Raw genomic sequence first — 14,803 nt, 5'->3', positions numbered from 1 at the left:
AGTCTGGCAGAGATTGAGACAAGTTGGAAACCCAGGCGCCAATCCGATCGGAACCCGCATCCCACAACCTCACAAATGTTCAACGTGGGGTTGAGGTCCGGCGGGTCTTACTCATGAGTAAGTGCATTCAGGGTCACTGCCTCAGTGACGTGGCTCTCTCTGCTCTTCCCACTGTTCAATTCCACCCCACCCCCCTAGCTTGGTGGTGGTGCTGCTGCTACGAGGGGCTGCGTTAGATGACTCACAGTTTCCATGATGGCTTTTTCGGCTCATCCCACTCAGTCCTTGTTGGGTGGGTGGGTGATCTAAAACAGCTGTCCCCAAATGCCCTTGCGAGTGTGTGTCTGTGTGACTGTTTCTTATCACCTGCCCTGGATTTATCGGGAAAATATTTATGGCTAAAAAAACAGGGAGGGGTGGCCACATGCCAGTCCCTGTGGCCTCGTCTTGAGGGTGGCAGTGGGGCCTGGGCCAGGGATTCAGAAATGCTCTGGCACTTTGCCTGGGGAGATGGGGGATTTTGCCAGAGCCTTTCAGGGCTGCCGACAATTCAGCTTGTCAATCCTGTAGATTAGGGCTATCAGTGCCTACAAACCATGATGGCTATGCTCTCTGTCTCCGTAGCTGGAGGAAGCCATGCTTCTGAATAGCAGTTGTTGGAAACCACAGGAGGGGAGAGGGCGCTTGTGCTCAAATCCTGCTTGTGGGTTTCCCACAGGCAATTCGGCCACTGTGAGAGCAGGATGCTGGACTAGACGGGCCATGGGTCTGATCCAGCAGACTCTTCTTAACCTTGAGGCTACATCCATTCCCCCACCCACTTTTGCTTATAGTCCCGCCCATCACTGTCATGTGCCCCCCCAAGACATGCCCCCTGAGCAGATGCAGCCCTTGAGCTGGAAAAGTGTCCCCTGAAGCTCAGTGTGCAAAGCCACATTTCCTGCCATTCCACCCCACCCCTTGGTCCATCTACCCCACCCCGCTCTCCCACTGGACTTCAAGCAGGAGGAAGAACCAGGTTTTAGCTGCTCCAGAAAAAAGTTTGCCCTCTTTATTATACCTAGCCAGTGCTCCCCCCCCCAAAAAAAAATGTTTAGGGGTGCTCTCATTTTGACTCAAGAAAACCACCATTTTATAGTTCAAATCTGGAAAAATGAATACAGTAAATGGACAAAAGTACAAATATTCACAAAATGTTTAGGGGTATGCGTCCCCCCAGGGAAAAGCGCTGTACCTAGCAAAAAAAAGGGGGGGCCTTCAGAAGGAGCCGCCAGGCACAAGCACCCATTGTGTGGACGGCTTTCATGGCAGGCCAGCTCCTTTGCAGGAGAGTCGGCCAGAGCCCAGAGGACGGAGGGAAAGAAAGAAAGAAAGAAAGAAAGAAAGAAAGAAAGAAAGAAAGAAAGAAAGAAGGGACTGGAAAGTTTCTGTTGGACACCGTTCAGAAGCCTTCGCCCAGCAGGAGAAAACCCAGCGTGGAAAGAAAACAGTGCGAGGCGTGGAAAGTGCTGACTCTGAAAGCCAGCCTGGGCATCGGCCGCCAGCCAACCAGTCGGCCGGTCACTGAGGCCACCTGCAGCTGGAAGAGGAGCCGGGCTGTTTTCCACAGGGCAGGCCCTGGGCAGGCTGCTCCCTCCCCAGAGCTGACGCACTCCAAGGGCTGCGACTCCCACCTTAGGAAGAAAGAGAGTTTCCACTGGAAGAAACAGCAGCAGCAGCAGCAGCACTCTGTGCTGTTTCTCCCCTGGTTGCATGGAGACATTTTGTCTGTTTCTGTTTAAACAGAACTTGGCTTAGAATCATGAGGACTGGAGTCTTGGGAAAGGAATAGAGGCACTCGGCATTGTTCTGCCACTGTTGAATCCCTAATGCTGGCTTACTGTTCATTATTATACTGTTTCAGTGCTTTTATGTTGATTTTGTATACAGCTTTAGGATATTAAAATAAGCAGTCCGGGGAATCAGTGTGGCATAGCAGACCAGGACCTGGGAGAGACCAGGGTTCAAATCCCCCCCTCAGCCATGAAACCCACTGGGTGACCTTGGGCAAGCCACTGCCTCTCAGCACAACCTACCTCACAGGGTTGTTGTGTGGACTGAGTGGGAAGAGGGAGAACCATGTACACCAACTTGAGCTCCTTGGAGAAACAGACAGGACAAATGCAATGATAAATAAATGAAATAAATGCTTTTACAGAAATTAATCATCTTCATGGACATTCACTAAAAGCTTGAGCCTGAGCCTCAGGGCCAAGTGAGGATTTATTTGTAATTGTGGTTTTATCATTTGACACATTTTTGCCCACCCTTAAAACCTCAGGGGTAAGAGTGGGCTAGAGAAGAAATGGAACAAGCGTCTGTTGTGCAACCATCCCACTCTTGAACACAACGCCTGCAACTTCAGCAGAGAGGTTGGCTGGATCCCACAGGAATGAAGAAATGGTGCTCCGTGTTCCATTAAAAGGTAAAGGGACCCCTGACCACTAGGTCCAGTTGTGACCGACTCTGGGGTTGCGGCGCTCATCTCACTTTATTGGCCGAGGGAGCTGGCATACAGCTTCCGGGTCATGTGGCCAGCATGACTAAGCCGCTTCTGGCAAACCAGAGCAGAGCACAGAAACGCCATTTATCTTCCCTCCGGAGCGGTACCTATTTATCTACTTGCACTTTGACATGCTTTCGAACTGCTAGGTTGGCAGGAGCAGGGACTGAGCAACGGGAGCTCACCCCGTTGTGGGGATTCAAACCACCGACCTTCTGATTGGTAAGTCCTAGGCTCTGTGGTTTAACCCACAGCGCCAACCCCCCATTAAACTCCGTGTTCCATTGAGCTCCGTTAAATGTCAGGCTCAAGAGACCCACTTAAGGAGACTGCCTGCCGTTCCTCTCAGTGACGCTCAGTCGACACATGGCCTGACACCATTCCTGTTGCAGTTAGGATGACCTAAACATTAACCAGATCCTGAGGCCTCTCCATCTAGTGGGGCTTGCTCAGAAGCAGCTGCTAACAGGCAAGCTCCCCTAGAGGACCTTATCAGATGAAGCTGCCATGTTTGAGTTCTTTGGAGGGCTGAGGCTTTGTGTCCAGAACTTGTTAACAAGCCAAGAGAGAGATAAAGACAGGGCTGGAATTCAGGTGAAGACAGAGGGTAAGGACTCCTAATTGGCATACCTTCACTCAACATGGCCATTTTCTCTTTCCATCTCTCTCTCTGGCCAGGTAGGATTGATGAGCTGGAAGCTCCCAACATGTCTCAATAGAAGAAACAGTCTTATACAGAGTCAGACCACTGGCCCATCTAGCTCAGTGTTTTCTTCAGCAGCAGTGGGACACTTGCTGCAACTCACTTGATGACTTTGGTGTAGCCCACCTGGACGCGATAGTTAAGATGGTCCCCAAATCAAGAATATTAGAAGAGGCCTTCTGGATCAGGCCAATGGACCATCTCATTCAGCACCCTGTTCTCACCCAGTGGCCACCCAAATCCTTCAGTGGGAAGCCAACAAGCAGTAGTCAAGCACAAGAGCCCTCTCCCCTCCTATAGCTTCCTTCCAGCAACTGGTATTCAGAAGCAAATGAATGGAGACTGGGTCCCCAGAGTGGACAATCCCACTTCCGCTTGTAAATTGTTAACTGATTGCAGAGTTTAATTGGTGAAGCAGGAACCCTTGAAGCCAGGGGCCTAGCTTGGGCAGGGCCAAAGGGATGGTTGCCCTGGAGCAAAATTCTCAGGGGCAGAAAATTTCAAAAGAAAAAAAGAAAGGAAGTTGTAATAATAATATTATTATTAATAATAAAATCCGCCTTCCCTAACCACCTTATCTCCCATGCAATAGTTTCCTTGCTGTGGGTGCTGGCAACCCATGCTATGCTACTGCTTGAAGCTGACCCTTCACTGTAATTTTTTTCTTGGTTTTATTGCTTTATCTTTTTGAAAACCGCTTTGAGTTTTGTTTGCTTTTCAATGAAGCAGCGTATAAATTGTATAGGGACGCGGGTGGCGCTGTGGGTTAAACCACAGAGCCTAGGACTTGCCGATCAGAAGGTTGGCGGTTTGAATCCCCGCGACGGGGTGAGCTCCCATTCCTCGGTCCCTGCTCCTACCAACCTAGCAGTTCGAAAGTACGTCAAAGTGCAAGTAGATAAATAGGTACCGCTCCGGCGGGAAGGTAAACGGTGTTTCTGTGTGCTGCTCTGGTTCGCCAGAAGCGGCTTAGTCATGCTGGCCACATGACCTGGAAGCTGTACGCCGGCTCCCTTGGCCAATAAAGCGAGATGAACGCTGCAACCCTAGAGTCGGTCACAACTGGACCTAATGGTCAGGGGTCCCTTTACCTTTACCTATAAATTTTATAAGCTGCTGCCTTAGACTGATCCAGGAGCCCACTGAGCCACACCACTTTCCAACTGGCAGTACCAACTGGAAGAGCTCGCCTGATCTCCTGGCAGCTGAGTCTTGGCTGTTTACTGGGTGTTTGTGGGTGGGGGGTTGTTGCATTTCCAGCAAAGTCCCCGGCATTGCACAAACAGGACTTCCAAGCCCCCACAGAGGCTGGGCAGAGCAGCGCGGCTGAGTCAGCTAAATCATTTTCATTCCTGGATGAGAAACAAAGATCAGCATCCAGGAGGTGTGGAGAAACAGTCTGTGTTGTAGGCACAAGCCAGCCTTTTAAAATTCTTATTCTCCATTTACAGGCATCAGACTGTAATATGTCGCAACTAATTTTGTTTATGAGACCCACTTACCGTTTGGGGGAAGGCGAGCTCATTTTGCAAATTTCGTGGCACTCACAACCAAGCAAACCGCCCCCCCAAGCCCCACACTTTGTAAAATAGGAAGAAAGGTTTGCACAATTAGGGACAGTCCTAGAACTTTCAAGAAGTGGTTGCAACATACCGTACTTTTCTGTGTATAAGATTATGTTCTTTTCTTTTGAAATCATGCTAAAAAGTAGGGGTCGTCTTATACATGGGTAATGCATAGGGTGGACGTTTCATTGGTTGCTGCCAAGGCTGTCAGCGGCTATTGTGTGTGCTATTGGTTGCTGCGTCAATGGGTGCTGTTGATTGGCTGATGCTCCAGCAGTTGGGCGGGCGACTTGCAGCTTCTGCTGGCGATGGGACAGATGGGAGGCAGATTTAGAGAAGCATGTATTGAGTGTTTTTTTGGCAATTCCCCCTAAAAAAAGCTCAACAACCCTGGGTAATCTCCTCCAAAAAGCTCAATATCTCTGGGCAATTCTCCACAAAGGTGGGTGTTTTTAATGTATTTCAATGTATATGTTTGTTTGTTCTAATATATCTATTTGAATTTTCGTTTTTTTGGCTTTTGAGTTGCCTTTGGCAAGAAAAAGAGACCCATAAATTTAATAAACAACAGCAACAACAATAATAATATAATTATAATAAAACCTCTAAGCGGTTTAAGAAGAAACATTCGGGACAGATCAAGAAAGAACTTCTTCACCTGGTGCATAGTTAAACTATGGAACTCACTCCCACTGGAGGCCGTGATGGTTGCCAGTTTGGTTTTAAAATAGGGTTAGACGAATTCATGGAGTAGAGGGCTGTCTTTGGCTACCTGTCATGATGGAGGCTGTGCTCTGCTTCCACAGCTGGAGGCAGCTATTTTTGTTATTGATATCCATCTGTCTCGAGAGACAATTGAGCGCAGAGGCAGCAATGCTCGGATCCTGTTTGTGGATTTCCCATTGGACCATCTGGTTGGATGTTGCAAGAACAGGATGCTGAGCTAGATAGATCGTTGGCTTGATCCGACACGGCTTTTACTTACCTTACTGAGTGAAGAAGAAGAAGAAGAGTTAGGATTTGATATCCCGCTTTATCACTACCCTAAGGAGTCTCAAAGCGGCTAACATTCTCCTTTCCCTTCCTCCCCCACAACATACACTCTGTGAGGTGAGTGGGGCTGAGAGACTTCAAAGAAGTGTGACTAGCCCAAGGTCACCCAGCAGCTGCATGTGGAGGAGCGGGGAAGCGAACCCAGTCCCCCAGATTACGAGTCTATCGCTCTTAACCACTACACCACACCGGCTCTCCAGTGAATGTTGGAACACAGACTGGATACATAATCAAACATCTATGTAAGTTTCGTGCAAGCAAATGGGGATGACTGCTCCGTAAGCAGGTTGCCTACGTGCCTTTTGGCACTCTGTACGTGTTTCTCTTTCCACCCCGATGTGACCTGTGGTCTTCAGCGAAAGACAAGGCCAAGCACGCTGACAACCATGACCAGGGCAAGGGACAGCTTTGTGATTTATTTATTTTTTTAAATTTCAAATGGTTTAAAATACAATATGAAATAAGGCTACAGTATATAAAAGACTCTCCAGAAGAATGATGTGCCAGCATCAGCAATTAAAACAAAACCAACTCCGCTCCCTATTAAGTCTTCAGTGTGGGAGGGAATTGCATTTTGGAATTCTTTTTTTTTAAAAAACACACACACACACATACAGACATCGCTACATCTCTAAGCTACCTCAGATGAGTTTGGTTTTCTTTTTCCTAAAAAGCACCTGCTTTTTTTCTCCTTTTTTTAATTAAAAAAAATCTTGCTTTTTAAGGTTTTTTTTCTTCTCCCTTTCAGTTCTATAAAATATAAATTATATGAAAATACAAGTTGGAAAATAGTTGAACAGCATAATATAACAATCTTTTTCTTCTTCTAAAATTATCAGCTTAAAAAAACCAAAACAAAAACCAGGTATAAAAACAAAGACCAAAAAATAGTAATTGTACAAACAACATACATTTTTTCTTCTTCTCAAATAATAACTTGTTTCACTGAGGCAGTTAATTCCTGGAGATATTTCTGTCATAAACATATATGTATACATCAGTTATCATCTATTCAAACTTCTTTGGAATGGAGTGCACAGTTCACTGGTGCTACAGAGACCCCGTCAGAAACAGAACAGAGCGAGGAAGGAAGGAAGGAAGGAAGGAAGGAAGGAAGGAAGGAAGGAAGGAAGGAAGGAAGGAAGGAGGTGAATCTCCAGGCACATGAATGCAGAAGGAGGCACATTGGCACATCAACACAGCGCCACAGAGAGATGCTCCACACTCAACACTTTTTAGGCGTAGGTCTTCTGAACAACGTACACTGAAATAGGCCATGTGAGAATGAGACAACAATGTTTACCAACATGCAGACACACATAGCAGGAAGCCACAATGAACAGCAGTTCCTGGTCCAACGATCCAAACCTTGTCATGTGTGGATTGGTCCACAGATATATTCTCTAAAGACAGTGAGGTTCAAAAGTCACCCAAAATGTAGAGAGGTGTCCTCAGCGCTTTTTTCCCTTAAAAAAAAAGTTTAGGGGTACTCTCATTTTCCTACTGATATTTAAATACTGCCCCTCAATGAGGCCAGACTTAGATTCACAAAATGTTTAGGGGTATGCAGAAAAAAAGCATTTCAGATATTAATTAAAAGCTATCCTTGGCAAAGGCGTCTTCCAAGTTCCCTCTGCGTATCTGTTAGAGCAAGTTGTTTAACTATCAGATCAGAATTTTCAATGGTAATTCAGAAGCAGGTTGCAATACAATACAGTGGTACCTCGGGTTAAGAACTTAACTCGTTCTGAAGGTCCGTTCTTAACCTGAAACTGTTCTTAACTTGAAGTTCCACTTTAGCTAATGGGACCTCCCGCTGCCGCTGCGCCGCCACCACACGATTTCTGTTCTCATCCTGAAGCAAAGTTCTTAACCCGAGGCACTATTTCTGGGTTAGCGGAGTCTGTAACCTGAAGCGTCTGTAACCCGAGGTACCACTGTACTATACTGTCTAAAGAGACAATCCTGTGGCCCTGAGAAGGTGCCCTGGGGGCTAGAGGGTACTGAGGAGGTCCACCCATGGAGACCTCTTCACTGTGGCCACAGGAACCTCTGCAGTCATCGTTCCCCATCACTGCTCTGTTGTCAGGAAAGAGGGAAAACGGGCATGTTGGGGTGGATCTAGATAGAGGCCTTGCACCCCCAGGACCCAAAGTTCTATTGTTCCCCCAACAAGGGAGGACAATATCCCAGCCCTGGATTTGCCATATTCATTTCCCTCCAGCTGCTGCCTTAGATTGCATCCAGGCCAGTGGCAGGACTCTGGACTGGGCAATTCTACTCTTTATTAATCTGCCTCTCCAGTGAAGGAATTGCTTTTTCAAAGAAAACCCAACAACTTATGTCATTGGGCTGTAAAATGGCTGTTTGTTGTTTTTCTGAACTGAATTTCCTGGAGTTCCTGAATTAATCACTTGCAAGACACAGTTGAGCACTGCAAGGATGAGCCACTCCCACCCCCTTTCCTTCTTTCCAATTGGCCGCAAAGAGCTCAGAAGGCTCTACTTGGTTTTTGTTCAACCACAGTGAAGGGCTTAGTCTGATACCTAAACTGTGGTTTGTTGAAACAAGCCAGCTTCTTAAAATATGGTTTGTAATGGGCTTGTTTCAACATACCACAGCTAATCTTAAGCCACATCAAGTCTGGACAACATGGTGAGCTGTGCTTAATCGAAAACAGAAACAGAAGTTTCCAAAGTCTACCTCACAGATGGGACAACTCAGTGCTCAAAAGCTCTCAGATGAGCACTCCAGAGGTTCTGGTGTAGCTTCACATGGGTAGTGTAACTTCCAGCTGACACCTTAGTAGCTCATCAGGTGAATTGGTCATTTTGGGACTATGCTTTTCAGACCAGTGGAACTGTCTCTGTTGTGTGCTTAACTAGAAACAGGAACAGGCTTCAGTAGTTCTGGGACACAGAAATGCCACCTGCAATACTGGCTGTTTCCTATAGCTTCATGTCAGCTTCTCTTCTCTCTCCTGTTGGCTGGTGTGTGGCCACAGGTGTTCCCCCTCTTTGCCTACATTTAAAGCAGTGTTCCCCAAACTTGGGTTTCCAGATGTTTTCAGACTACAATTCCCATCACCCCTGACTGCTGGTCCCGCTTGTTAGGGATTATGGGAGTTGTAATTCCAACAACAGTTAGAGACCCAAGTTTGGGAAACTCTGAAGCTTGGATGGGGAACCTCTGGCCCTCCAGATGTTGCCAAACTCTGGCTCCATGACTCTGGCAAACAGGCAGTGGCCAGAGTTGATGGGAATTGTAGTTGAGCCACATCTGGACAGCCAAAGGCTCCCTAATGCCTGGCTGAAAGGCACCATTTTTTGGCTTTATGGATACAACCTTTCCCCCCCCCCCACTACCCCCTCTTTCCTCTCATCTTCTACTCTGGCTCTTCTTCCTCTCTACTGGAATCAAATCTAGCTGAACTGGAGATTCAGTCATCATTACACCCATTCCAGGAACACCCACCATCAATATCCTTGACTCAGAAACTATGTCCTATGTTGTCCCGAGAAATGCCGAGGTTTATCTCCCACCAATCAAAACCAAGATCTCCAATCAGCCATGGCTAAATACATTCCTTGTTCCCAGCCAGGTGGTCAGAGGCATGAAGTATCAAGTGCTCCTCCAACCCAGCCAGTCCACGTGAAAGACTGGCATGCTAAGGAGAGGGGTGTAATGTTTGGGGCAACTGTGGGGGAACCTTTGCCTGCTGAACTACACTTCCCATCACTCCTGGCCATTGGGCCACGTTTTTGGGGGATGATAGGAGTTCAGCTCTGCCTGGAGAACCAAATGTTTCCCATCTCTAGTTTGGTGGTTCTTTCCAATGTTCTACTCAGAGCAGTTAGGTATGTTTTTGTTGTTGATGTGCTTTCTACTCTTTATCAATTCAGGATATCTCATGGGAAGCAATTCATAAATTACATTTTAATACATAAAACAAAAATGACTAACTTAGGTTCATTACTTCCAATGGGTATGTACTCTGAGTAGAACCTAGTTGGACACAACCTTGAATTTGGTTTTTCAATTAATTACAGTTCTACTCCTTCCTTCTCTCTGCCTTTTTGTGTGTGCAGGGAACTGTTCTGGACTGACTTCCATCTTGCCAGCTGCAGCCTGCAACTTGAAATAGATTTACCACCTCCTCTGACGTTCGTGAGAAAGGGACCTCAGCAACAACAGTGTTTGCTCTTTTTTTCTTATAGCCCTGCCAACCTGAGATGTTATTATCTCAAGTCCTGATCTGCTTCAAATTCCGGTGGCCCGTCATTGACCCAGGAGTTCCCCCTCTTTTAATTCTGCATGATTGAAATGATTCAGCGTGAAGCAAAAATTAAAATACATTCAACTATTTGCCGCTTTAAGGTCACAGATTTAAGTTATCCAGTTTTGTTCTAAAGGGAACTCTGGCCAATTCACACAATACATTTCCGCAGTGATGTGGATCTAGGATCCATTAAGGGCTGGTGTAAAAATTATTAAGTGCGAATTTAACAAACACGTAGTTACAAACATGCAGTTATACTCAGGGAGGTGGGGTTGGTGTGGCTCCTTTGCCAAGGATACATCCAGGCCTGTAAACCAAGGTGTCGTCACTGTAAATCACAGCCTGGGAGGGGCGGTGTGGAGGGTGCTGACACCCACAATGGCTCAATGGCATCAGCATTCCATCAGCTAAATCATGAACATTAAAAAGGAGCAAGGAAGGCAAATAAATCAGTAGATTTCGCTTCACCACCTCAACTGCCTTCTTCTGTAATAAAAAAGGAACTTAAAAAGCCACTTTTAGGAAGGAAATGTTCCCATTTGCTTCTTTGGGACTGCCTGAGTTTGGAGCTCAAGGCTTTGCAAACACAGCAGAGCATCAGGACTGGAGGAGAAACAAAATGGTATCTATCCCACTTCCAGGAGCCCACATTCCCCCCTACCTAAGCCATAGTTTGGCATGGAGATTACTTGGAAACTGCAAATAGGTGTGCGTGTCTATGAATTAGGCTCACGGCTGCTGGCCCTGACTTGATGCTTAATGAGCTGACTTTGTGGAAAGGTTCTACACACCAGGAGTGGATCCAGCAGGCAGATTCCTCCACGATACTCCTACATGTACGCTGGTGACCTGAGAACGGTTAGGGGACCTTCGCGGGAAGAGCTATTCTGTTTACAAAGTACCCCATTCTAAGCACAACCTGAGATATTGAGGAACTGGGGCCTGTAAGCTGAAGAACCAGCGACCAATTAGACATGGAGGGCTGGGTCCTCCCACCAATTAGAGGATTGGAAACAATCCTAAAGTTCAACGCTGGAAGAAAAACCTTTCTTTAATATATCTTGAAAAGGCATAGGGAAAGTGGAGGAAAGTCCAGATAAAACTATTGATCGAAAGAGCCCCTCTCCCCCTCCCAAAGACACAAAACTGATTCACCAATTGGAATGGGAGAGCAGAAACAGAGTAAGGTGTGGGAGACCCAGTGTGAAGGCAAAAGAGTCATTCACCCACAAATCTCTCCCCACCCACCACTCCTAGGGTGTATCTGGATTTTCTACTGAACAGTTAAATGCTTCTGTTTCTGGAGGGGTCTACACAGCCTCTGTATTTCCCCACCACCACCAAAAAAATGCTGATAGAATCCGCAGCTGGCATAACAAAAATAAAAACACCAACGACAACACAATATTGCAATACCGAGACCATCTTAGAGCTTAAGACTATTTTAGAGAAAAATACTGGCACAAAATTTTTAATAAAATAACATTCTTTTTACAAATTCCAAAAAAAAGGTATTGGTCCCTCTTAAGAAGCAAGCTTGCTCTTTGAAATGCAAAATTATTTAGGACCACCAATGTGACTTCCCTGCAGAAGAGGATGCTCTGCTCCCACCCCCCAAAGGCCACTCCTCACTCTTAAAATCAAAAGGGAGCCTTATGAGCTTATGGATTGTCAGTTTATGGCACCTCGGGGGGCGGGGGGCGGGGAGTTCTTTATTTATCATGTGATTGTAACAGGGTGGTTAACTTTTACGCTCTTCCCCCCACTGACTTTTAAAATATCAGCCCCCAATAAAACTCTCCAAGGACATTCAAATCTTTTTTTTCCCATTTCTCCTCCCAGCCAAAATATGTCACAGTTTCATCCAAAAGCATGATGTGTCCCCCCTCCCCTTTTACAACCAGTGGAAATTCTTGTTTCTTTCTCTCTCTCTCTCTCTTTTAAAAGGAAAACCATGACAGTAAAAAAAATACAAACGACAGAAGTTCAATTGAACGCCTAGATGGATGCCCTGAATCCATCTACAAGGACTTCTGCTCTTGCCTGCTCTTGCCCTTCACTCATCGGCATCTGGCTTCACATCCAACATGGCGTGTAGCTCTTCGGGCGTGTATCCCAGCAAGCTTTGCAGGTCACACACAAAACGGTAGACGTAGCGCTTCCCGGCCGTCTTGTGGATGATGTTCTTGTCATAGTAGTAACGCAGCCCGCGACTCAACTTCTCATAGTTCATTTTGGGCTTGTTTTTCCTCTTGCCCCACCTCCTTGCAACCTGGGAATGGCAAGGACACCAGAAACATCACGGAAAGTCCTAGGGGAGCTCGGAAGGGAAATAAATGCATCAATGCCAATCGCGCAAAATACCCTCGGGCAGCTTTAGCGGTCATGGAGAATCCCGGGAACTGTAGTTCGCTAAGGGTGCTGACTTTGCAGAGCTACAGTTCCTAGCATCCTTCACAAAGTAGAGTTCCCAGGATACTCTGTTATATACTGAAGTTCTCACCTTGGGCCAGCAGGGGGATACTGTAGATAGTTATGCAAATAAGGGATCGAAAGTGACGTTCAGTGATTGGATAGTTTTAGAAAATTGTTACAGTTACGTTGTACTGGAGCTCTATATAAGCAGGCTGACTGAACCCTTCAGTTCAGTTCTGTTCTGTGAATAAACAAGAGCTGTTTGAAGAATCGCTGTGTCGTCTGATATGTTCACCCACAACTTAACATACTCTACGGTTCTTAGACCTTTAGCAGTGGTGTAAATATCTGGTGTGGATGCAGAAGGGACAGAAAGGCGATGAAGAGAGACAGGAGGTGGACTTTTTAAATACGTCAATTTGGGTATTAGATTGCCATTCACTCCAATTGAGCTTTAAAGAGCAGGTTTTCATGGAGCAACAACCCCCCCCCCCGCCTTCTTACTCAAGCATGGACCATGTCTGGATAAGAGCAGAAGAGAGGTAAGTACGGATAAACCCTTAGTTTAATTAATTCAACACAAAATATAAATTTGATCCAGTGATACCAGCTTTTCAAAGTTTCGTAGTCATTTCCATCTCCAAAGTCCACCTGCTGTCCCCTTACCTCTTAGTGCCCCCCTAGGGATTCATGCTGCCCCCCAGGAGCAGTACCACTCACTTTTGAGAACCACTGCTCTAGGTCCTTATTTATTTATTCCTTCCCTTATAGCACGAGTGTCTCTCCAGGCCTGATTCAGGCCCATACGTACCTCATCCGGATCAGATAGCTTGAACTCCCAGCCGTCGCCTGTCCAGCTGATGAAGGACTGGCAGGACTTGTCTGTGAGGAGCTCCAGCAGGAACTGCCACAGTTGGATCGGTCCACTACCTAAGACAGCAAAGGGAAAGGACCCCAACAGCATTAAGAACGGAATCCATAGCAAGGTGCCTTGTCCACTAGGACCAACCAAGTTTTCAACCCTTCACGGCTGAGTGGCCTGCTACCTGCCAGGCCAGTGACCCAAAGGACTCTGCTTGCCGTTTTTGAAAGACCCTCACCATGGGGAGACTTGGCCGGCTCAATTTGGCCTACAGATTGAAGGTCCTCCACCCACCCTGGGTTTAAGCCACCTCTGGATATTGTGGCTATTAATAAACACAGGTATTATGCAATATTGGAGGGTTCATGAAATATACTTGGAGTCGAGAGTCGATTTCATGCTCTTTATTCAGCTCATAGGGGTGAGGAAGAATGGAAGTTCCCCCAGAATGTCTGCTTTATATACATTATTTACACAATGGGCCCCACGTGATTGGCTAATTCCGGGATTCTCCTGTAGGCCAATCAGGTTGCGGATTCACTTCCACCTGGAGCTGGATTGGGTGGCTCCTGTGGACCAATCAGACTGCTGCATTCTGGGTTCTATTGTTCTAGGACCAATCAGACTGCTGCATTTTGAATCCTATTGTTCTAGGACCAATCAGACGGCTGCATTTTGGATCCTATTAAACTCAGTACTTAACACCTCAGCTAGATGTTACAAAAGGCACACCCAGCTGGTGCCATTTTGGTTCTCCTTGTGTGGCAAGGTGTCCCCCCTGCCCTTCAGACCACCCCACTCTCAAGAACAAGATGCATGACAACTAGCATTTTGGGTAAAATCAAGCCACAATTTTATTGAATACATATTAAGAGGTTTGGCTCAGGCATTGGGTAGAAGCCACCACTTTTGGCCCACCCAAAATGGGCTAAAAATAAGCTGGAAGGGCTTGTGTTTGGGGTCAGCCGGAAATGAGGGAGTCCCTGACCTACATGAAGGAATAACCCCCCTGCTGGATTGCATCTGGGGGGTGCTGTGGCCCCTTGCCTCCACCTGGGCATCTGGACAGAAGCATCTCCTCTGGATCCCTTTAACGGGATACTCCATTCTCAGAGGGGCAGGCAGAGGCCATAACCTCCCCTCCGTCCAAGTCTACACCTACTCAAAGCCTAAACCGCCAAAGTTGTGATGAGTACTATGAGGATGGGGAAAACCAGAATGCTGGAATTAGGGGAAATTCCAACTTGGCGCCAAATACGGCAGCCGACTATGCTACTGCAAAGTCCAGCAGAGCCACATGTGACAGCAATATGGGGAGGGAGGGAGAAGTGGCTCCAGTGCAAGCTATATGCCTTCATTATATACCAGAGGGGCGGGCTGGACC

The 14,803-nt window shown here is 46.7% G+C and overlaps 1 protein-coding gene across 2 annotated transcripts in view; it reads right to left on the bottom strand.

Moving 5' to 3' along the window:
* Positions 1-6,266: 6,266 nt before the first annotated feature.
* Positions 6,267-14,803, bottom strand: part of ETS1 (ETS proto-oncogene 1, transcription factor) — a 107,486-nt gene continuing 98,949 nt past the window's right edge. For both annotated transcript variants that reach the window (XM_028707424.2, XM_028707426.2), the window contains 2 exons: positions 13,369-13,487; positions 6,267-12,414 (listed from right to left, as the gene is read on the bottom strand). In XM_028707424.2, the coding sequence (XP_028563257.1) occupies positions 12,199-12,414; positions 13,369-13,487 (335 nt within the window). In that variant the 3' untranslated portion in view covers positions 6,267-12,198. The remainder of the gene's footprint in view (positions 12,415-13,368; positions 13,488-14,803) is intronic.

This window comes from Podarcis muralis, chromosome 15 (genome assembly GCF_964188315.1).
Source record: "Podarcis muralis chromosome 15, rPodMur119.hap1.1, whole genome shotgun sequence".
NCBI lineage: Eukaryota > Metazoa > Chordata > Lepidosauria > Squamata > Lacertidae > Podarcis > Podarcis muralis.
This window is presented reverse-complemented; position numbering and strand designations above follow the sequence as displayed.